Here is a 24730-nt window from a genome sequence, read left to right as displayed (position 1 = left end):
CACTATAGCACTACGTGATTTTGTATTTTGTTCGTTTAGCCCTGATGCAGGCCGACGATATAGGTGGAAAAGTAAAATAATAATTTTTTTACTATTTTGTGTTCGTTTTTTTTGTCCTCGCCCCCCAGACCAACCATATCTTTCATTAAATACATTACCCAATATAATTCGGTTCAAATCCTTCTTGAGGCAAAATGGATGATCTAGTCAATAAATGCTAGAGAAAAAAAAGTTACTTAATAAAGGTATTATTCCAGGAATTATTAAATTACCATATATGATAAAGATATATTTCCAGGAATTATTAAATTAACATATATGATAAAGGTATTATTCCTGGAATTATTAGGTTATCATTTATGATAAATGTATATTTCCTGAAATTATTAAATTACCATATATGATAAAGGTATATTTCCAGGAATTATTAAATTACCTTATATGATAAAGATATATTTCCAGGAATTATTAAATTACCATATATGATAAAGGTATTATTCCTGAAATTATTAGTTTCACCAACAACTGCTGCTTTTTAACTAATGTGACGTGTGACGAGCGGAGAAAACTTGAGGATGAAAACTATCTAACATTAAAGATAACTTGATTATGCATTGATACTCCGAAATTAATCAAAACAATTTTAGAAAAAAAAAATGTAGAAAATCGATTCTGTAAAGTGGCAGTTCCGGTCAGTAGATTTTATTGAAAAAATTGCTGTCAGATCCCTAGAATATACAAGCCTTAAGTATATTATTTCCGTTTTGTATGACTTTTCATTTTTGAGCTAGGCTATTCAAACACACACAGACCATTTTGCGAGACTTGGTTATTTATTATTAGGACTCAAAAAGGGAATTTCCAATACTCGTATTAGAAATTTTGAACGATTGCAATTTTCCTTACTATAAATTAACGGATAAGTGGAAGTAAATTAAAAAAAGAAATAATAATATATTGCTTTTTGAATTATAAAAACTTAATCATGGTTTTAAAAAAATAAGGCATAATTTTTTTAACAAATATAAATTTCTATCATTTACAGAGCTTACATTACACCGCTTAGAAATAATGGGTTATGACTATTATTTTTCAGTAAAAAAAAAAAATAATATTATTTTATTAAGACTGTTTTCTGGGGTTTTTTCTACCAAGACCATTGGAGTCCTATACTGCCCGCCTACCATTGGTTGGTGGTCAATTTTTTTTCATTTTTTGGGACCACCACTCAATGAAGAAAGTCAACGCCCCAAGAAAGGATTTGAACCGGCACCGCCAATGGACATCAAAATTAGGAAGACTGTATCTTAACCACTGAGCTACGGGCGGCCCAACTGTTTTCAGTTATTGAAAATCTTCCAAGGAAATATCGATGTCTTATTTCTTTGTATAAAAAATATTAAAAAAAAAAAAGAAAATAAAAAGAAAAAATATATCCAATTACGACAAGAGACGGGAAAGTGATGCAAAATATTAGTGATTAAAGTCGCTTTGTTTACTTCTAAAATATAAACAAATTAACTTACCCCTTTTACAAAGAACTTAAGCTGGTTTGTTAGAATAAATCTTTTATCAGGTCAGAATATCTGATTTACTTTTGTTTTAAATTATGTTTTGGCATAATTAGAGGATTTTTTAATGATTTCATTGTTATTTTACTGCCTTCTAAGCCTTTTAATAATCTAGTTGAGGGTTTTACTAATTAATTATTTTAGGTCGAATGTTGAACAGAATGGGAACAATGAACCTGTAAAGCAAACGATGCCCCTTTCATTTATGCCCGCCATAAACTGCAACTAGAACAGGAAATTGTATGCAGTATAATCAACGAAAACTACCCTAATCAACGAAAAACACCCGAGGGCTGTTAAATTTGGTTTTATCCCAGAACTGGGAATGTTTTTCCACAGCTATTTCATTCGTAATCTTTCACTGTGTTGTAAGGTTGATACTGAGGTTCAATTGAACCTTTCTTCTTGCCAAAGTAAGTATTCGCTAGCCTCTCCAAATATCTTTACATTTAGGTTTGGAATGTTGAGAAAAATTAAATAAAGTAAAGAAGAATCATGGAAAATTTGAATGGATCCAAAAAAAGTTTTTTTTTTGCGTTGTTTTCTTTTCAATTGGCTCTAAATAACTTGTAGATCTTTGGAAGCTCAAAGAAGCCTCCTCCTCGCCTTGCTTTCCAATTTTCTGCATGCAGCTCTTTCGCATCTTTGATTCTGTCTATCCATCTGTTTTTGGCCTTTCACGTGGCCTCTAGCCTACTATATAGGCATTAATTATTGTGTAGAAGCATCCTGATGGATTGCATTGAGCAACATGTCCCCGCCCTTCTTAACCTCCTTGGCTTCCAGTCATGAGATATTGATTGACCATTCTGTGCAGGCAGTTCACTGTTTATTCTTTCCCTCTATGTTTTAAGACGCTGATCCCAGATTGCTCCTGCAATTGTACGAGTAGGGTACCTATTAGAGCCCAGGTTTCGCTCACCAGTATATCAGCGTTGGCTGTACCATGGCATTGTACACCCTTAGTTTCAGATTTTTAGAAATTTTTCGGGATTTTAGTATCCTTGACAGAGGGACGAAGGCTCTGTTCACCTGAGATGGACTCTCGTCTATCTCAATCCGTTGATCATTTATTGATGTTATTGTGGATCCAAGGTATTTGAAACTGTCTACTTTAGGAAACGATTTGCCGTCCACGCACACGTCGTAAGAGTTTTGTTTTATCTTCATTTAATTGCAAGCCGATTACCTCTGCTTCTTTCAATAGAGTATTTACGAGTCTTTCCATGTCATTTTGATTACCTCCTTGGACTGCAATCTCATCCGTGTAAGCTAGGACTTTTTTTAATTCCGACGTACACCCCACCATTTTCGGGTGATGTTCTAAAACTTTTTCTAGATCTAGGTTGGACCAAAAACATTTATACATTTCATTAATAATGTGCATATTAATTAATTTATTATAAACTAAATAATTTATAATAATCAGTAAAACAAAGTGTCAACATACATAAATTTATGACGAATTATATTTCTTGTTTTGAGATCGTTGAATTGTATTTTCAGTGAGGAAACTGAACCCCGAAACGCTCTGTACATATATAAATGCCGTAACGCACAACTCCAACCTCTGTCTAGCTGGGTAGTGAGGACAATGGAGAATTCTCCTTCGCCGGAGTCCGTTTCTATGCCCTTCCAAAACAAAGGGGCCCCTGAGGCTTTCGGACGATGAGAATGTAATATGTCTTGTGACGGACTTAAGCTGTGGTCGTATCTAGAGGCTGTATTGCAAGGAGTCGTATTATTGATACGTAGCATAAACAACCAATTCGTTTGTTTGCTGTTTACTATTAGCCACGTCTGAGGTATAGCATTCACGTAAATTATACATCACAACTTATCAAATACATTTATTTAAAATAAAAAATAAAAAACTATTTTTCACGCAGAACTATTATCAATGGTGCAAACGAAATGAAATTAATTACAGATCAATGATTTATTATATGATTGTTTGAGAGTGGATTATTTCCTTATCAACATAGACAATTTTGATACATATTACTCTCAACTTTAATTTTCAAAAAACTCTCCAACGTTTCTGCCCTCAGGCCTTTTTCATGGAGACAACCTTAAATATTGATGTATTGTTTTTTTAAAAATCTTATTTGAAGGCTAATTGCCCATCTCACATATAACTTTTTATATCTTAAAAGTAAAAACTTTTTTATACAAATAATCTTCTCTTTTTCAATTACATTCATCATTTATAAATTAACCTACCTTCAACAGTTTGTATGAAAAAGTTTTGAAATTTAAGATATAAAATGTTATATGTGACACTGGCAATTAGCCTGCAAATAAGATTTTTAAAAAACAAGACATCAATGATTAAGGTTGTCTCATAATGAAATTACTATTAATTAATTACTTTTACTATATAGTAATTTATTAAAAATAAAAAAAAAATCATGTTGCTTCATTCCCTACCTGACCTATTTAATCGTAATTTACAATTTACTTTTTTATATTATTTTTAACTTATCTGTAATATAGAATAAATAAATTGTAAATTTTTCAATCCATGTTTGATTTTGCTAGGAAATAACATTTAAAATATCTTAAGCTTAATGATTGCGAGCTTGGGTTAAAATATAATCCAGATTATACCATTTTAGCTCTTTTTCTAATTCTCTAACTTACAAAGGAATGAATAAACTTCATTATAGGTTCCAAGTCACACAGGAATTTCGGACAATGAGTGAGAGAATCAGGCGGCCAATCAGGCTCTCACGATTGAAGGTAGAGGCGCTGCGGTTACCCCTTTGAACCTCCGCAGGCCTCTCAAACTAAACATATTAGACACCTAGCTCATGTGGAATCAGAGGCCTTTCACTAAATTAAAAGGAATTAAAAAAGATTGAAAAACAATGGACAAAGTCAGAAATCGCAGGAAAGAATTCACACTGGCCCGTTTAGGAATAGGCATAAAGGTAGAGATGGAGGTTGTGGAAAAAAACAAAACAAACAAACTCGGTCATCAGTTAACCCATTTTTGTTTTTGTTATAATTGGACGATTTTAAGAGCTCGAAAGAACTGGTTATTGTATATTATCCGATTTTAGATTAAGCAAAAAAAGTGTTTATACAAAAAAAAATGCATTTATACACAAAATGTAATTTATATAATAGATACTTTTATTGAACAGGAAAATAAACATTTATTTATATACTAATAAAATTATTATTCAATTGAAAACGACGTATTTTTACAATATACCATGTTGTGGATACAAATTTTATCTATAGTGATATCAAGTATTAAATCTATATATCTATTAGTTTGAGAACAACAAAAAAATTTTTAAAAAACGGTTCTAACATTAATGGGTAATATTACAGGGGAACAAAAAATATATTTATTTATGAAATGGGTATTTGAGTGAAATATAAATACATATACCTATTTGCTTAAAATTAACTTTTTTCCTGCTTTTATATTATTTAATTTTTTTTAATAGGTTCTCATTATAGAATGATCTATCGAAAAAAAAAATTTTTTATTTATCATGAACAATTTTATTATAGCTATTTCATATTTTGGTGAAATTTTAAATCATTACCAATCAGAATGATTGAGGAAAACCTCCTTGGGATCACATTATATAAGAATAATTTTGATTTTATTTTATTTGTATCACTTTAATATTTTACATATAGATTTATTATTTACTATATATTAACAGTTCAGTAACTAAATTTTCAAATTTTTTCTACTTTTACATGCGTCACTTTATTATAATTATAGTATAAATAACGGAGATAAAGGAGAAAATAAGATTAAAAATGGCAAAATGTAAAAGGGCCAAAACATCACTAAAATATCCAAGCATACATGTGTAAAAAATGTATTCCTATATAATTTTAAGGAGATTTTTTTCCTTAATCATTCTAATTGATATTTAATTATTTAAAAATATTTTTAGTTATTTCTATTATCTTGTCGTATGTATTCAAGTCCACTAATCCTTAAAGCACACCATGTTGTTGCCAATTTTTTCGAAACTCTGAAGTAAGACAGTCGGATGTGTCAACAAAAGTTGTTTTTTTTAACCATTTACACTACGTTTCTTAGCAAAACATTATACTAAAAATAATTTTAATAAAAACTAAAAAATAAAATAAAGGATTAAGATAAAACACTGCAACAGAAATCTTTCAATAAAATGACAACGAAACTGTCAATAATATAATTTTAACGTGGTTGCAGAATATCTTGCAGACCACTTGATTAAATCCTAATATTATCAACTCATTAATAGTTTTGATTGTGCTAATTGAAAAGTCCGACCATTGCTATCGTTGGTCCACAAAAATTGACACGGCATATTTCGTAACCAAACGGAAAGTCTTTGGTGGGGAAGGGGACACGAGAGATTTATGGTATGCATACCTACCTCATGGACCAACTGGCCCAGGTGACCCAGAACCTCTAGAATATTTTAATACTGATTGTCTGCTTAATTTACACCTTGAGGCCATCGCCCTCCGCAGGTGTCAAGGAACAGTTGATGAGTACGAACTCCAAGTAAAATGACATTTGAGATAACTAAAATTATGATCAATAATTTAAAATATTTTAACCTAAAGCCTTTAAAATTGATTTTATTGTAAAAATAAAAAAATTAAATAGTAAGTTAAAAAGTAATAGGTTCACATATTTTTTAATGCTAACGCTAAATATAAATAAAGTCATAAAAAATTTAAATTTTAGAAACATTCAAAAACCTCAAATATGTTTGATATTGATGGTGTCCTAATTATTCATGGAAAAGATATAGCCCAAACAGAAATACAGTATGAGACCACTGATACTGAATGTTTAGGTTTTCCTTCTAATCATAAGGATTGTTTATTATTCTTTATTTTGAAACTTTATAAACGCCTTTTCACTTATAATATAAATTTGTGCTTTCATTGAAAACCTCCGCTTAGGATTTACATGGAGACGGGAACGAAGAAGCCTTTCAAATATGTAATATATGTAAATTTTTGTAGTTTTTTAAATATTTCAGTCACAAATTACAATGAGAACAGTGAATCATAAATCGAAGGAATTTTGACATAAATATCCGAATGTTGTAAACATTTGATTTTTGTCAGGAATCCCACATCTAAATGGCTAAGTCCATTCCGAAGTAACATCTTGTATAAGAGAATTTTGCTTCTAAGTTCTTTTTTTATGATGTAGAAGGTAATGAAAGTCAATAATTCAGTCTATTTTTCCAAAAAGGTCATATCTGATTTCATGGCCAGCCGTTTGTCCATATATTATAAAAAAAAGAAAGAAAGATTAAATTATTCATTGTTTTAATTTAATTTTTGGATTTTACGTTAGAACAGAGGTGTAATTAAATTATTTTTTTCTTGGTCAATTAAAAAAGAAAAAAATATTTTACTTTTCAGATTAGAAAGATATATGCTACATAAGAGTTTATTAAATTATTACAAACAAGATTTTTTTTTTTTTTTTTTATGCCAACCCCTTTATTGCCGACTGTTCCATCATATCCAATTTCATTTAAGAACTATAAATTTAAATGATTCTAATTGATCAATACAGTAGATATACCATACAAAAAGCAGGTTTAGATTGAATAGCTTAACTCATAAATTTTAAGATGACCGAATCAGATAAATTTGCAATTCAAACTAACTCGACTCCGCTCACTCAGAATCGCTCTAAATACTTTTTATCCATTAAAGGTAGTAATATTTTTTTTATCAACTATTGTTATAAATTATATCTATGTGTGTTAGTGTGTGTACACATTCAGCTACTTAAAAGTGAGTGATTGTGTACTACACAAAGTAAAGCTGAAGCAATGTTGCTGCAATTTATAATTTTATTTTCTCAAGTCATGTGCAAGATTAGCTAGACCATAAGTACAATTTAAAGCTTAATAATGTCCCCTCAAGCCATGTTATTAAGGGCTTGTGAAGTGGTGGATGGTAACTTTGAAGGGTTAGGACAGCTTTGAAGCTCCATTTAAAGTTCTCTTCCATAGAAGGCCAATTTCTCAATAGAGTTAGCCCGGAATCTGTTCTTTGTAAGTCTTATTCTTTGTCGTGTAGGAGCGAGGAGTTGATGCAGAGGAAATTTAAAATTTAAAGTAAATTAATTAGATTCACAAAGTAACGTAACGAATAATTTATAATGTATATAAATTTATATTAGAAAAAATAACTCATGTCTTTAATAAGATCAGTTGATAGGAATATGGGACTCCCCGCTAGTATAGAGAAAATATATAATATAAATAATAATTATATTTTATAACATAGTTAATTATATTTTTAATATGAAATAAATTATGAGACATAATATAACAAAATATTTGGTAGGTTAGATAGATGCCAAAAAATACATCGTTATTTTAGAAACTTAGTTAAAATAATGGTTTCTATTAAAGCTATCGATGTTTTTGACAAATATCTAATTAGCGTAAATATTCTAATTAGACAATTAATGTTTTATATCGAACTGTTCTCCTCACTTGGAATGTTTTTGAATACCATTGCTAATATTTTTTTTATTGGGTTCAGATATTTCAAATAAGCATATAAAGGTCCATACATTCATTCATGTTGTTCATCCACCATTCATGTTGGTAATTCATTACTTTAGTTTCCTAGTATAATATTTACAGTAGAAAAATCAGTTAACAAAAAGATTAGATACCTAAATATGAAAATAACAACTGATCGTAGCGGAGATATTGTCAACGGAAACATGAACAGGCAGTAAGAAACTAGATGAATTTTTAAAAAAAATTAAATTAGCTTTCTATACTCATCTATAAATCTATAAGGAAAATAAATACTAATTATGTCGAAAATAGTAAAATAGAATAGAGAGAAAACATAAATAAACCAAAATAACCATAGTAGCTCTAACAAAAGCAAACATTACATTATAACATTGAAACTAGAGAATTAAAGATAACAAAATGGGGAGAACTATGTTATAAAAGATTAACATTAATCTCAGGCACCGTTCTAACTAACGCCGGTAATATGTGAACTTTAGAATATTATTAAATAGAATAAAGGAAAATGTAAAATAAACATTTAATAAATAAAAAAAAATCTAAATTTGAATTGAATGAATTATAAAAGAAAAAAAATTAAAATCTATGTGCTAAGATAAAATGAACTTAAATCCTATACATAAATCATAATAAATAAACAATATTGGCTAATAATGATGCTGAAAAACGATGAATATGATGCTAAAAAACTAAACCAAAGAAATTAATGGTTAAATTGTTGTAACAGATATATATTAGGAAAATTTCTAATAACTTAAAAAAAAAAAAAAAAAAGAAAGGATAAAAACAACATTTGTAACAGAGAAAATGAAAACACAACAGCACTTTGCTCAACAAAGTATAAAAAATAATCATTAGTTTGACTTCAAAAACTAGCAAATAATCGAAGAATATTAGAAACAAGCGATATACCTAAAAATATAAGACAATTAATTCCAAAACTGATTTGAGCTACCACTTTAAATAAATAAAAAATAACAGCTACCGCAGTGAAAATAACTACTATGAAAACAACAAAATATACTAGTTTAAGACAAATTACTAAAATAAAAATAACAGATCCTTTTTCTCTAATGTCGGTGGCATTGATTTATTCTAAACAGCCAAAATTTAATTACCTATATTCAATTAGTTACTGCTATCATTTATTAAATTATTAAATGATAACTAACTGTCGCCCTGAGAATCGAACAACAAAACATTTTTTTTTTATCTTCTATACATCGTAAAGTATTCAGGTCGAATTATTAAAACAAAAGATCATTTATAATTATGTACACGATTATTATTATTGGTATAGAAATGTATTAAAAAAATCAACTAAATTAGTTCATAAAATAAAAATATAAGGCAAATAAATACAGCGGTAGATCCGTCAGACCACTATAAATCGCCTTGAGGGTCGAGCGGTAACAAAACATTAATTTATTTTTTATCTTCCGTTATGCATCATAAAGTATTCAGGTCGAATTATTTAAATAAGTTAAATTTATTTTTGCGTTTTTTGGGGGATTAGAGCTTTTACAAAAATCACAAAAATACCTACTTAAAATCGCTTTTTAATCGGTTATGAAAATTTGTGAAAGTTAAAAGACAAAAAAAAGTCGAAAAACATAGTTGTACCTTACCAAGCTTCAACTCTAAACAAAATAATGCATATATTACTAATATTACTAATATACTTTAATCTTAACTATATCTGTTTATACTTAATAACATTTTTGTTTATAGATTTTAAACATTTATGGATGTAACATATTTTCGCAAAGTCTGTTACTTTTAATACGAGTATACTGTCATAAATAATATTTTGATTTTATCCAGATCATTGAACAGTATTTCTCATTGTTTTTTGTATGCCGTACATTGAAGTATAGTATGTTTAATGATCTCGTTAACGCTACAATTTTCTCTTGAAAATTTTAACTTATGCCTATTTCGTGCAGGTAGTTATTGCAAATTCAATGATTCATCCTAGGTCTAATATAAGTTTTTATGATGTTTTTCTCTGTTTGTGAGAGAGAACCACGGTTTTCGAATGATATGAGGAAATATATTTTTATAGAACTGCCTGGTGGGGTTCTCCCGATATAGTTTTTGTCTGTTTTCTATCTGATCTAATTTAATCACTTTATAATGATTGGTGTAAGGGAACTTAGTGTCAAATGTAATGGTTAATTTAGCCATTTTATCAACTGCCTCGTTATTTGGAATCCGTATGTGATATTTTAATCTACTTAAATTAATAGATGTTTTCCAATAAATAATAATAAATTTAATACACATTTTCCAATAAAAATAACAGAATAGATGCACAAACATTAGAAACTTGAAGGTATGAATATTTTATTATCAAGACTAATCCCTTAGAGTACAGTGGACAATGGAGTGATATAAGATTCCCCTTTCCTTTTTAAATGTAATATTCAGGGCCGTCTATAGCCAATTTCTTTAAGCTACGTCGGTTCTCCAGGTTAGAGATAGGGCCCTTCAATTCATTTATTATTTAATATATGAAAAATACGAAATATTAAAAAATAAAAAATAAACAAAAGCATTTTTCTTAATTTTTTATTAGCGAAGTCATAAATTACTTTTTAAAATTCAATTTATTTAAGTATATGAATTTCTATCAACATTACCGATAAACTGTTTAATCTTTTTGGAACTAATCGTACTTCTCAGTTGATTCTTGATACATTTTAATTTATGGAATACAGTAGAAATTGCATCAGCATAATTAATATAAGGAGTAGTTAATAAGAAACATTATGTTAATTGCACTATACCCGAAGATGGGTAAATGACTACGAAATATCGTTTTTAAACCGTAAAATTGCTATTTAAGAATAACACGGAGAGTGATTAGTAGATACTATATATTTAAATTTTCAAGTAATTATACTCTAAATTTCAAAGAATAATTGTCATGCATTAGTTAATTATAAATATATAATTACCATTGAACAAGAAAAATAAAAGATTATTCCTCCCTCAAAATATGAGTTTATACGTTCGAAGACGCAGAGAATATAAAAAAAATATATAAATAAATAAATTCCCTATTCATAGTTTTCGCCTTCTCTGGTATTTATTATTATTATTTTTTAGTTGGACAAAATCACAAAAATAGCCATAACGTTACACAATCCGAACAATCTACACACAACTTGGAGATGTATGCTTTACGCACACCACACCATATTTTTCACTTAACGGTTGAGGCCCTGGTATAGTAAAACACAATATTACGAGAGTGGCGAACAATTGTACCGACATCCAATAAAACAAGAGTTTATTTTTTAAATCGTGATTTATAAAAATCCGTTCTACCGAATGACTTTCGGTTTTTTCCTCACTATAGGACTGTATAACATTGCAGAGCTAGCTGTCATTTCCATGTATACATGGAAATGTGATATTTTTTGACTTACCGTCTTTCCCATACCAGTGCCTCAATTATATAAAAAATTCAAATTAACACTATCCAAGTAAAGAATTATATAAGAAACAAAAAATACATTATAAATTAAGTAAACCATATTCATACCCACTGAATACGCTGAGTTTTAGGTGTCATTCTAAGAGAAAAGTTTATGCCATGACTAATGTAAAACTCATAAGGAGAATTTTACCTGGCACCTTGAAACTTTTTTTGGTGTTACTAGGTCGAAAAATATTAGACATAAGGTCAGGAGTTCTTGCCGATGCGCCTTGTTCATACTTATGTGATATTTTTCTCGATGTACGGCATCCATCGATCTTCACCAGTAATTTTAATTTCAATTATTTTAAAATTCGGAAACACATTTTTTTTTTTGCAACGTTCATTCCATTTGTATCTCACAATCGCGCCAAATATTAACTCTAAGCACATACACTTTTAATGGTTTGTATCTTAGATATGGTTAGTATTCACAAATTACACACCTGCTGGCAAATTTAAATGATAGGTCTTAAGTAAACAGTTTTTTAAGTAAACTGTAGGTCAGGGAGGTGGCATAACTCTACTCTTCTTCTAAGCAAAAATGACGTTATGGGGAGGGGATTAGATAATGTCCCTAGAAGGCAACTTAACGTTGAAGTTAATTGGGATTTCGCAAATTAATCCAATTATCTGTAAAACCGTTCATTTAATCGCAAATGTGAAGAGAATAGAAGTTTTTCAAATAGTTCAAATAATTAGGTACATATATAATGAAAATCCAGTAAGCCGAGCGAGAAATTCGTGCTTCTTTCTCTGTTATGTTCAGACTTATTTCAATGTTAATATAAAGAATCTCGAAAAGATATTTACTGTTCTAAAAAGTAAGGAGTGAATATAAAATTGGGTTAACTTAGAAAATTTTTCAATTGAAGTTTTTTTTGAACAGTCAATAAAAAATTAATTTGTTTTAAGAAAAACATTAAAATATAAAGTTTGATAAAAACAAATTATTGTTTCTGCTAAAATGGAGAAAGTTGCTTATTAAAAAAAAAAATAAACTATTATGTTTTAGAATATTTAATGTTTACAACAAATCACTATTCCATTTCATTCAATTTTGTAATAGCATTAGGAGACGTTTATGCTATAGTTTTAATAAAATATTTACACTATTTTTTTACCCTTCCCAAAACCTGATTATGCAACTACCTCTCCTCCCCCTCCATCCAAAAATTTTAAAAGACGCAGTCTGTGCCATGATATCCATGCGAGGGCACCTCAGTTTAAACAATTAGAAACACCAAAAGTCGCTCCCGGTAAAGTCGATCAAAACAATCTTTTTTAGGAAAATTTAAGTACGATTCGTATTATAATATAAATTTATAAATTATAGTTTATAATTTATTATAAACCCTTAAATATAAATTTTAATATATATCAAAAATTAGAAATTTTTAGGCTTATTTTTTGAAGGATACATTTTTTTTCAGTAGATAAATTCATAGCTCCTTACAATGTTATAAGTCCAATGTAACCACAACTGATAGGAAGCTGAATTTCCGCACTTTCGAACCACATGAATCTTTTAGATTGTGATGAATCTTTTTTTGGTGCGTATGTAAACAAATACGAAGGTTTAGTTTGTACCATTTTGTTCATATTGTAATATGAAATTATTTTTAAAAAAGCATAAAATTTTTTTTTCGACTCCTAGCTACATTGGTAAGAAAACTTCTCTAATATTTTTCGACTTAGTATCCCCAAAATAAGTTAAAATAAAATCGGTAATCCCGCGTAACTAGCCTCCTCTTGCCAGTAAATCAAAAAACGTAAAAATAAGAAGAATAAAAATGCGAATTTGACCTTATTCATAATTCATATTTATTAGTTATGAATAGGATCGTTTATATGTAAAATAGTTTGTATCGCTTAATTTTTACTAAAATCGTCTAAAAAAGTTTAATTGCGCTTTAGAAGATTTAAATTAGAGCTATAATCACATACTAAGCTTCAATTTATTTCAAAAAAAGAAAAATATCACAAGTGATAAGAGAAGAGAGATGGATATTCCGACCCGAGCCGAGAGAAAATGATGTTATGTCCAAGTTTAAACGAGCCCATCTCCTGGTGATATTGATCAGGTAGAGAATGTTAAAGACCTCCATTAAAAGGGATGTAGAGGTTTATTTATTTATTTTTTCATACAGGTGTTTTTATCATTCGTTGCCACAGGATTTTTTTTTTTAAGTCGACAAGAGAGGTTAAATTATTCTAAAACAACTTGTGAAAAAAACATTTTTTTCTTTTAAAAAAACTTCTTTTTTAATATTCATATAGACAATGAAAATAATGCTACCGTAAAATTAACTAGTTATTTCTGACAATGTACCATTTTTATATGGGACTAAATATTTTATTAATTTATAAGAAATATTTTTATAAAATAAACGCAAATCTTGAGCTAGGCTATTCACGCACACACACCATTTTGCGAAACTTGATTATTTTCATTTCTACGACTTTGAGGCTATAAATAGAGACTAATCTATAAATAAAGTAGTAACAATTCCAATAAATTTGCCAATTTATTTTTAGTCACCTGATTGACAGGAATAACAAACCTTGAAGACCCACTCGCACATGATATTCATGGTATTTTTGGAAGTGATTCTTCCTTTTGCAACTAATTGACGTTTCATCTATCTCTTTTCGGCATTACATCTCTTCCACCGATATACTCATCTATTTCTAAAGCTTTCTGGAAGTTATCCATATGAGAGACGATAAACAGGCCTATTTAATTTAAAATCCAGCGTGTGCTTGTCTAAGCTCAATGGGACCAAATAAAACATACATAATGTGATTTTGGTTTAGTTATTTTTGGACAACAGATCTTCTCATATTAAAAAGTAATAAAATAGGTAGAGCTAAAATTATTAATACATAAAATAAATAAATACATACATAAAATTCTTAACATTGAAATACTGGAGAAAATTTGAATTGAAGAAAGTGGTGTTCCAATATGGTCTTTCAATTACTCATTTATCTTAACGAAAATTTATTTTTTATCCTTTTTTTTATGAACTATGGTTAAATTGTAATAAATACAAGGAATTCTGCGTTAAAAAAAAGATGAAAGTATCCATTTAAACACATAATAGTTTTTTTTTTATTAAACCAATACTAAAAGAACTTGAAGAGCAACTACTATGTCTAGAGAGAGGTCAACTCTTATAGAAAGGAGCTGAACTGGTCATGAACTTGGTAAACTTCCAGGTTTTTCTCTAATACATTAAAATTCCGGTACCCATTTTATGAATCTCGGATAGTCGATCCGCATTTGATTAAACTAAAACTAAACCCCCTTCACACCTGGACCCCAGTGTAATACATCCAATACCACCTGAACCCCTACCAAATCCAAAAAAAAAGAGTATTTTTTTTCGTGAAATTCATATTTTTATATAATTTAGACTCAAAACAAAAAGGAGATATAAAAATTACTTGGGACATTGTAGGTCTTGAAGGATTAATAAAAATTAAAAACCTAGTAAATTCTTTTTTTTTGTAAAATTAGGTTTCATGATTTGGAATTTCTTTTTTCTGTGCCAACTATCGAGAAATATTCATAGTATGAGTATATAAGTTTAAACTTATATAACAACAAAATATTTGTTTAATATCTTAAATATTTCAGATGCATTTTTTTGACAATGGACCTAAAATGTAAGAGGTTTTAGCAATTTAAACATTGAAATATTACGAATGTATATTTAAATTAATGGCCTCATCATAGCGACCTTGAAAAGTTTTTGGGGGCAAACAATAAGGGAAATAAATTAGTTTATATAACTATTAAGTTATATAAATTATTTGTTGATATTTACAACTGTATAAAAAATACAAAGAAATTTGATCATAATGACATAATGATAATGATATGATACAGCATGTAGAGAAACTACCCAGTAGTAGAACTCTAAAAACATTTTACAATATAAGGTCACGAGGCCATCTTCTTTTCGGGCGCCTCGGAGGATTGCCAGGAATGGAAGAGGAAGCAAGGTTAGAAACTAGTGGGTTTGGGTGGTTAGGGAGTTTATAATGGAAGGAATGATATCGGGTTCGGGCTAGATCGGTTACATAAGGAACATTTAGGTCTTAATGGATGGTTTTATTAGTAACAAAATAAGGAGCATTGAGGATTTTACGAAGGATTTTATATGAATATTAGATTAAATAAAAGTTTTTAATTTTTCTTTTTATGACGAGAAAACCTGAAATTATAAGCTGAATACAACAGTCCATTACGTAACAATAAACGTTTTTTGAGTTTTGTTTTATTTTTATATTAAACCACTGTTATTTTTATTTTTCTTCCGTTTTTAAAAATAATTTTTATTCTTTATGATTGGTTCCTTAAAGCTGACTTTCTTTTTCGCTTTCATCTATAATTATAAATAATTCATCAAGAAATTATTTAAAACTGTGTAATATCGATATGATAATATTTCGTTAAACATCACTTTCCTGTATAATTTCATGCAATAATATACAGAAATAAATTTGAACCTAAGTTGCACACTTAATCTTTTACTGCAAATTGATGAATAATTCGATTAAATAATTATTTATAATAACTAGATAAACTAGTCATCTAATACAACATCCTCCTTCCATCAAAAATTGTTAATATAGTGTTAAAAATATCTATTTAGTACTGTTATTCATCAGGTTACAAATCGTTTTTCTTTATGTCATATGATTTTGTTTACCCCTGCCTTATCTGTTAAAGTTGTATTATATTTCGACAAATTTGAGTATATCAAACGGAATTAATTAATCCTGTCAGAAAGAGCACGAGAGGAAATTTAATTGAGAACTTATTAGATCCGGTACGTGAGATAAGCGAATGTGTTGACGCTAGGGCCTAGTCATGAAAGATGAGTAAGGAAGGAGGCGGCTTCAAAAGGCCTAGCGGAGCGACATTATTTAGTTGGATTTTATATGAGATTCAAATACCTTTAATGCTTAGTTATAATTAAATCAAACATAATTTCAAATAAATTATATCTTTCAATAACGTTTTATAGCTTTATATTTTTTTAGTGTGCGTGAAAATTCTAATAAATTATTTATAAATAATGCCCGGAGGAAGAAAAAGAAAAAATACTAAGGGATAAATATAAGTTTTTTTTAAATTCTATATTTCCTTGTATTAGTTGTATTGTTTCTTATCATGCAACTGTTAAATTTATTGATTTTCCTCAATTCTTATATGTTAGCTCTCAAGAAGGCCTATAACATAAACCAAAATATAGTCTCAATAAAAAGAAAACAAATAATACTATGTTTTATTGTAAATCCTCATCAACTAAATTTCATGAGTGGGTTACTCTATATATCTCCATTATTATTAATTTATGAGTGAATTTATACTTTAATACAAAATAATAGGACTAATAATAAAGTTAGGTTTATTATCGATAAGTAAGCGCTAGTATTTTATAATAATTGAAAGCCATAAATTATTTCATAAAGGCGCTGAGTTGTCTGAACTTATGTCGGACGTTCTCATTGAATTTTTATGAGAAAAGGATTTGCTGATCCTCACATTGATCTACTTCCTCTTTCCAAGGGTGTTTTAATAACCTCGTTCTTGATCTCTTCAAAGCTTCCTTTCTGGAGAAAGTCTTATACATATATGTCTGCATAGTTAATTTGCGTTTTTACGATATTTTGATAATTAGGAATTTTTCATTTGTAGAAGAAAAATAAAAGAAAGCATTATACATCATGAGAAAATATTGATTTATTTATTACCAAATCAATAACCCTTGTAAAATAATTATATTTACGTCTGTATGTAATTTAATAGTAATTTTCTCACTCATATCAATAAAATTACTTAAATATCAAATACCTGAAAAATACACCAATCAACACAAACCTGTTTGCTTAAGATCAAATTTTACAATACATTACGTGAAAATACTAACATAGTTACAGCCGAAATTCATTGCTGTTTCTAAAAACATGAGGTAGAAAAGGGGAGTAAGGTGAATAGAAACTGGTGAAGAGACCTTTAACCCTGCTCTAACCACTATTTGGAACTCAATCAAGTTTAAGCAGTCTCCTTTCTCATAGTGAACCTGTCCCCATCTTCTATTCTATTCAATGAGAAGCAATTAGTTCATTGTCTTGAATTTTAATCATCTTTCCAAACATAGTTGGCACTCAGTTCAATTTCAAATTATGTGAGAAGTAAACTTCATCCTTTGAATATATTATACTGATTTATGAACTTACGTTTCGGGCTTGTGCTTCCATTTTTAAGATAAACGATTACCTTATTTTACATAACAATTTTTACAACTCAAATAATGTATTATTATTATAAAACTAATTCATAAACTTATATGTTATATTGATATAAATTTGGTCAAACAGTTAAATGAATTTTACGTTATCAAATTAAAAAAAAATATATTTTTATACAAACGCTATTATATGATGTTCTTTACTAACAATACACAAATTATTTGCAAATATATTTATTTTGGCCATGTAAAATCTGCTATCTGCTATCCTATGAGCAACTATGCTAGCATAAGAGAGAGAAAATTCAAAAAACATTTTTTTTAGTAGACTGAAGCAGAGAAATACACTGTTTTTAAAAGGTATGTTTTGAAAATGATCATGAAAAAAGTTAACATTTGCTCATATTGTTAATAATATATTTATTATAATTTTTTGATAAAATCGATGAAGTTTCTAACATAAAGATTCAAATTTCTTACATTTATTTTTTGTTATCAATAATTTTCTACTAAATCAAATTACTACAAACTCTTAAGGAGATCAGTTTGATTTTAATGAAATTGGATTTTGGAAGTATCTCGTAATTTCCAAAATGGCATGCCTGTCCTAACCACTTTCTTTCTTTCTTAGTAGACGTATAATGTAGAAGTCAAATTTTACAAACCAACATGGGTGAAATTCGGGTTTATTAAATTTTATCGAATCGAATTACCTACTTCTGTAGCAGTACGAATATCTAGCAATAAGATCTTTGGACATCATGTCAAATGTAATTTTCTCCTCACGTTTTAGTGTTAAACCATTAAAACATTACCTACTATCGGTATTCGTTCTGAAAGCTGCCTTCTAGATCAACTGAGATAGCAACGGCGAGAAAATTGTTTTTCGTTATTCCATGTTCTCCCACCGGCTTTAATATCCCATCAGCTTGAACACGATAATAGCATGGTCAGTGTAAATGTAGCAGAAAACATTTTTGAATGTCATTAGCTTATCACATAATGTATTTGACATTATTGGATGGACTGATTTTCCATTCAAGTTATATAGGTCAGTATTAGGATTATAAAAATATTAGTTCACCACTGTGGAAATTCTAACATTAGACATGTTTCATTTTTCTCCTGAATTCATCGTTCCTGAGAGCCGAAAAAGAGATCGATACTACTGTAATACAAATGTACGATTAAGAGAAATTGTCTGTGTTAAGTAATTATTACTTTATTTAATTAGTTATTCTAAATAAAATAGTTTATCGATTATAGATATTTTGAATCTATTGCTTAGAATATTCTGAGCAAAGAAATCACTATCTAATACTTATTGATAAAAGTACAGGCTCTAGTGAAGTTAATAGTGAATATTTCTTTGGGTACTTTTTTTTAATAGTGAAGCAATTTTTTTCAAAATCTTAATTATATTAATTGTTTTTTTGTTTTTTTATAATATCCATCTGAAATTGCATACATAGCACTGGTTTTCTATTCCTGGTTATAAACATATTCAATTAATGGTTTTAATAAAACTTTGCAGTATATGAAATGAAGTTTAACTGTATTTATTTCATTTATTTCTTACTTAATATCTGAAGTTTCGGTACCTGCCAAACCAAAGTCTTTACTGATTGCAACGAGTGCAATGAGTCTGAAATGTTTGAGTTACTGGGCTTCCAATATAAAGGCGGAACTGAAACGTTTTAGAACACTTTAAAGATAATATATCTGTTATTGTTGTGTTACACAATTAAGTTAAATAATCTCAAGAAAATCCCTAAGGCAATATGCAAATGTGAATACAGAAGATAAGGATGAAGAGGGTGCAAACAATGTCTGGTATGCCATTAATTCCAGAGTTCAAGAGATATTCAAAGAGCGTGGGTAGGAGCTAAACATGTAAAGGCAAAAACCATGGAATATTTGGTACTTTGTTTTTCCAAGATCCCTCCTATTTCATTTAAATAAATTGTTATCAGCTGAACATGTTTTATATAAATTTAATTCATATTTAACATATTACAAGAAAAAAAAATGGGATGGACATAATATGTAAACTATAACTAAAAGCTTCCAAAATTAGTGGAATTTTGTTTTTCATAAATTATAAATATATATTTTATTTAAAAATTATGAACAAATTTAAATATTAATTTTCATTAAGTGATTAGAATCCAAAAACCATTTCATGGCACCTAAGCAACAATAAGCCAAAAATAGTAAAAATAAAAACAGTAATAGTAATTTAGAGAAAAAAACATTGAATTAAAAAAAATAAAAATTACATCTAACAATATTATGCAGAAAATTAGTCTTTATAAATTTATATTAATGAAGAATTTGATGCAAATAATTATTTAGGTAGTATTTGGTTTTAATTTTTTTTTTTACTGTTGTTCAACAAAACTATTGCACATATGCTGACCCTAATTCTTCTAGGAATGATGAATGAAAAAGCTTAACGATTCAAAAATATTATAATTATCTCATTTTTTAAAATAATTTTGTGACTAAACTTATTAAGTACTTTATATGAGCCGTTGAGAGCAAGAGTTGACATGCTGTACTCATCAAAACTAATTTTCGAAAAATGAAATTTTGTAATTAACTACTAAATGTTGCAGGATGTGTTTTCAGTTTTAACATAAAAAGCTATTATTCAGACAAATAAACACGAAAAACATTAAAAAGTAAAAATGTACATAAATTAATTTAAAATCAAAACAATTCTTACTTGGCCCACAGAAGGTAGACGTCTTGAGGTAATCCCCAGACCAGCAATAGGAGATCCGAAACAGCTAACGAGAACAAGTAGTAGTTAGTGGCGGTGTGCATGTGCCGGTTCTTGGCGATAACAATGCACGTGCTGACATTGCCGATCAGTCCTGTGACGAATATGAGGGAGTAGAGGCTCGTGAGAAGGAGCAAGATGTAGGTCTGATCTCCGTTGGCCGTCTCTGTGGAGTCAGCCATCCCGCATCTGTCAGGGGATCTGCAACAGGGTCGAAGTAATTAAATATATAATGGTTTAATACATGTTTTCTATTTATTTATTGATTTTTCACAACTTGTATGGAATAGAAGAGGAACTAGTACGTTAGAGTGATTAGGGAGTGAAAGAATTGATGTCTGGTTCGAGCAATATCGGCTACATAAGGAACATTAAGATCATTCTGGGTGATTAAGATTTATTAAGGATTTATATAATGGATGTAAGTTTTTTTATTACTTAAACATAATACAATAATATAGATAACATTACATAGAATGCAATATTAGCATCGAACTTTAAGTAAAAAGTCTTACCAAACTGTTAAACAACGTTTCACTCCTCCAGTCTCAATACCTCATATTATTAACTTACCAATTTAGATTGCAGACCGATTCATTTTGACAAACAAATTCTTACCGAATTCTTCAGATCAGGATGATTATTTGAGTTTAGGAACTAATCTAATAAATGTCATAGGCAACAAATCCATGGTACGGGATTTAAAAAAGAAAAGGTCTTAGTCTTGAATATACCTACAATATTGCTCAAATGAGCTCTGTGACTAAATCAAACTTGTAAGCATTTCAATAACCATCCCTACTTCCTTTTTATTAGATTGGTAGGGCTTTTACACCTGAGTGATTTTGTAGAAACTGTTCCGATCAATAAATCGAAGAAATGATTTGGATATTTCGGTTCTTACTAATTGAATTGCTACTCGGATTTTTACCGAACTAGGTAAGTTGTTGGTTGTTGGTCAAAAGCGAGGGCCAAGGGAGGAAAATATTTGTGAATGTATCTCAAATAGAATTAATCCAATTTCATTACAGGATTTTTTGTAAAATGAAACGATTTTAGTAATTAGCATTACTGATGTTTGGGTGTTAGCAGGTAAATACCTAATAAATCGACGCAAAATTATGGTAAATGCACAATAAATTTACCAGAAATGCATTTTTAAATACCCTAATTATCAAATATTTTCAGAGGGAGAACCTTTTTGCCTCTAATTGAGAGTGGTAGAGGGTTCATGGTTCAATTTTCAGCTTAGTAGTCCAGAGACTAAAATTTGAGACCACAGTTTTAGATGAAGATACGATTTCTTTACAGTCCAAATTTTTGATAATAGCAAAAAAATAGGTCTTAATGCAAGAACACGATGATTCTACGAGCATAATTAAATTCGCATATGAAATCAGGAACCAAATAAGATTTTTCATTTGTTGTGTTTTATAAACTATACCGATATTGCTTTTATTTCTCAACAAAATATCGAGACTTTCTATTTTATAACTATATCTTATAACTTAATTAAGTCCTTAAAAATAGTTTATAACCAATCGAATGAAAATGTAAACGTTATGAAACTTTTTACGCCAATTATAATTGTACAATCAGAATACAATAGATTAGTTTTGACTTCCTACTAGGAAGATTTTTTCCAATACTAGAACATATATCCCTGAAGATTCCAACAAGACTGTTTAGAAGTCTAGAATATGTCCCTAGAAATATATATTTCTAATATATATAAAATACGGAAAGGAAGACAAAAAATATACAGTAGAATAACTTCATTTCTTAAAAATACCCCTTTTGTTTAGTTATTCAAAGGGTGTTAAATCTTTTAAATTAAGAGAGGTTTAAAAAAATGTAAAATATAAAATTATTTTTAGAGAATTACCTCATTTCCTCAAACAGCTATCAACAGCATAGTACAATAGGATCCCGTTTAACCGGAATAGCCATAGGTAAACAAAAATAAATAAAGTAGTGACAAAATATTATGTTACTAAAATAAAGGACACTTAAATTAAATCTAAAGGAATTTTTATTTCAAATCAAATTTTAATATTATGATTATCTATATATTTATTTCATTAAGTACTAAATATCACGGAAATACTAAGGTTTGTATTACATCTAAAATTTTTTGAAATGTACAAGTCAAACTAATATTGGCGTTATTTTCTTTTATATACTCTGGATCAACCAGACTTCACGTTTAACCGTCGATAAACTAACTAGGATGAATGGATGAGGTTTTACTATAATATACCCCTTATTATATTATTAATTTAATTATTAATGACCGAATAATAACCCATTCTTATGTCGCAACGTCTTAGAGTTAAATTATAATACAGAATCAGAAATAATTCTTGCTCTAATCGAGAATGGTAAACTATACTTCCAAGTCCAAGTAGAAAATTGTAACCATTTCTAAATAAAAAGTTGATTTCTATACTTGAAAAATATATTTCAATAAATAACTTTACGAATTTATCCGGTTATGATAAAATTATTTATTATAATATATGGTTTTAATATGTGAATATAAATTACCTTAGCTCCAGATCGACTTCTTATATCTTATAGGATAAACCATTAATCTTAGATGTCACAGCGAAGGGTGAAGAAAAGCTGAGAATGGAGAGAAAAAAGTAATCCAAGTAGGGTAAAGTTTCCGTGATATAACTGCCTCAAATAATGGAACGGGTTTAGGAACTTAGGTCCTCCTAACTTCGACTGTTCACTTATCTCTCTCTATTTCTCATATTAACTCACTGTATTTCTTAGTAGATAGTATTGTAAGATCTTATCCATAACATTTAGGCGATTAAATGAAACAAAGATTTGGATCGCATAATTGTAGAATTGACACAAAATTAATAATGAGATAGTTTAATTAATTAAATGTAATAAAAAATATTTTTAAAATTAAAGCAAATATAGGGCATCGGTAGACGATCTGTAACTACAGGATACTGAAAGCTGAATGAAATATGAATTTTCATACAAAATATTTATTAGTATCAAAGCATGATGAATAAAATGAATGTTTCAAATATGTGCATTTGAATGTTTAGGCGAAAACACTTTATGTGTGTTTTTGTTATAGAGAGATCTTATTGATTTTAACGATGTTACGGTGTCTTTACCTTCATCTTCAGAAAAACATATCACGAAGTCATGGAAAGAATTCAGCAGAAAAGTACAACAGATTATTTTTACCAACACACCATAGGATCAGGGTTTTTTTATGTATTTACTGTAGGATTAGATAATCTGAAGATGAGTCAAAGACCCCGAAACTTTGTCAAAATCAACAGAGGTATTTTTATAAAATAAATCGATAGAAAGTAATTTAGCCTAAACATTTAAATCAGAAAAAGAAAAAAAAAAGTTGTAATGACTAGGTTGAGAATCAGTCACACGAGGCTCACTCACTCCTATCTTATCTCAAAACAAACACCATTCAATACGACAATATGACAAGAACCAATCTCTTCCAGGAATTCCAATATTTTACGTCACACCTCAATAGCTTAGGAATAAACCTGAATATTTCAAAAACCCTTAGAGGCGACGATAAAACATTAAAATTAGTAGTTTTTTAAAAGCCCCTATTTGAAAAATATTTGATATTTAGTAGGAATAAGATGTTTTGAGATTTCTTTGTTTGTTAAAACTTTCATGTTTGTTTCATTGTAAAACATTCAATAAAGTTATAGTGCTTTAATTTTTTATAATAGGAGTTATATTGCGAATAATGAAATGGCAGTAGGGCACACTAATGATATGTACTGTGAAATTAAAAACTAATTATTACCAGTTATTAATAAGTTTTTTTTTTTTACATGATATATAACATGAATTAAATTAAACTAAAAATTAACATCTATCTCTTATTTCCTGTCACTTGCAAACATTTTAAATAGCTTTTGAGGTATCGTTGATGAGCTGTGTTGGGGCACACTGAATTTTACTAAAACTAAAACTCTTACCTAATATCTAACACTAAAACTCTAACCTAATATCTAACACTAAAACTTTGACCTAACATCTAACACTTTTTTTTTTTTTTTTTT

General features: G+C 28.7%; 1 protein-coding gene across 1 annotated transcript in view; it reads right to left on the bottom strand.

Moving 5' to 3' along the window:
- The window catches only part of LOC106684928 (pyrokinin-1 receptor), a 252524-nt gene that overhangs the window by 81038 nt on the left and 146756 nt on the right, over positions 1-24730 (bottom strand). Inside the window, exon 3 of the mRNA XM_014427306.2 lies at positions 20601-20858. Coding sequence (XP_014282792.1) covers positions 20601-20839 — 239 coding nt within the window. The 5' untranslated portion in view covers positions 20840-20858. The remainder of the gene's footprint in view (positions 1-20600; positions 20859-24730) is intronic.

This window comes from Halyomorpha halys, unplaced genomic scaffold (assembly GCF_000696795.3).
Source record: "Halyomorpha halys isolate HHAL.00 unplaced genomic scaffold, Hhal_1.1 Scaffold629.1, whole genome shotgun sequence".
NCBI classification, from domain to species: Eukaryota; Metazoa; Arthropoda; class Insecta; order Hemiptera; family Pentatomidae; genus Halyomorpha; species Halyomorpha halys.
The sequence above is the reverse complement of the archived record's forward strand: the minus strand, read 5'-3'. Positions and strand labels throughout refer to the sequence as shown.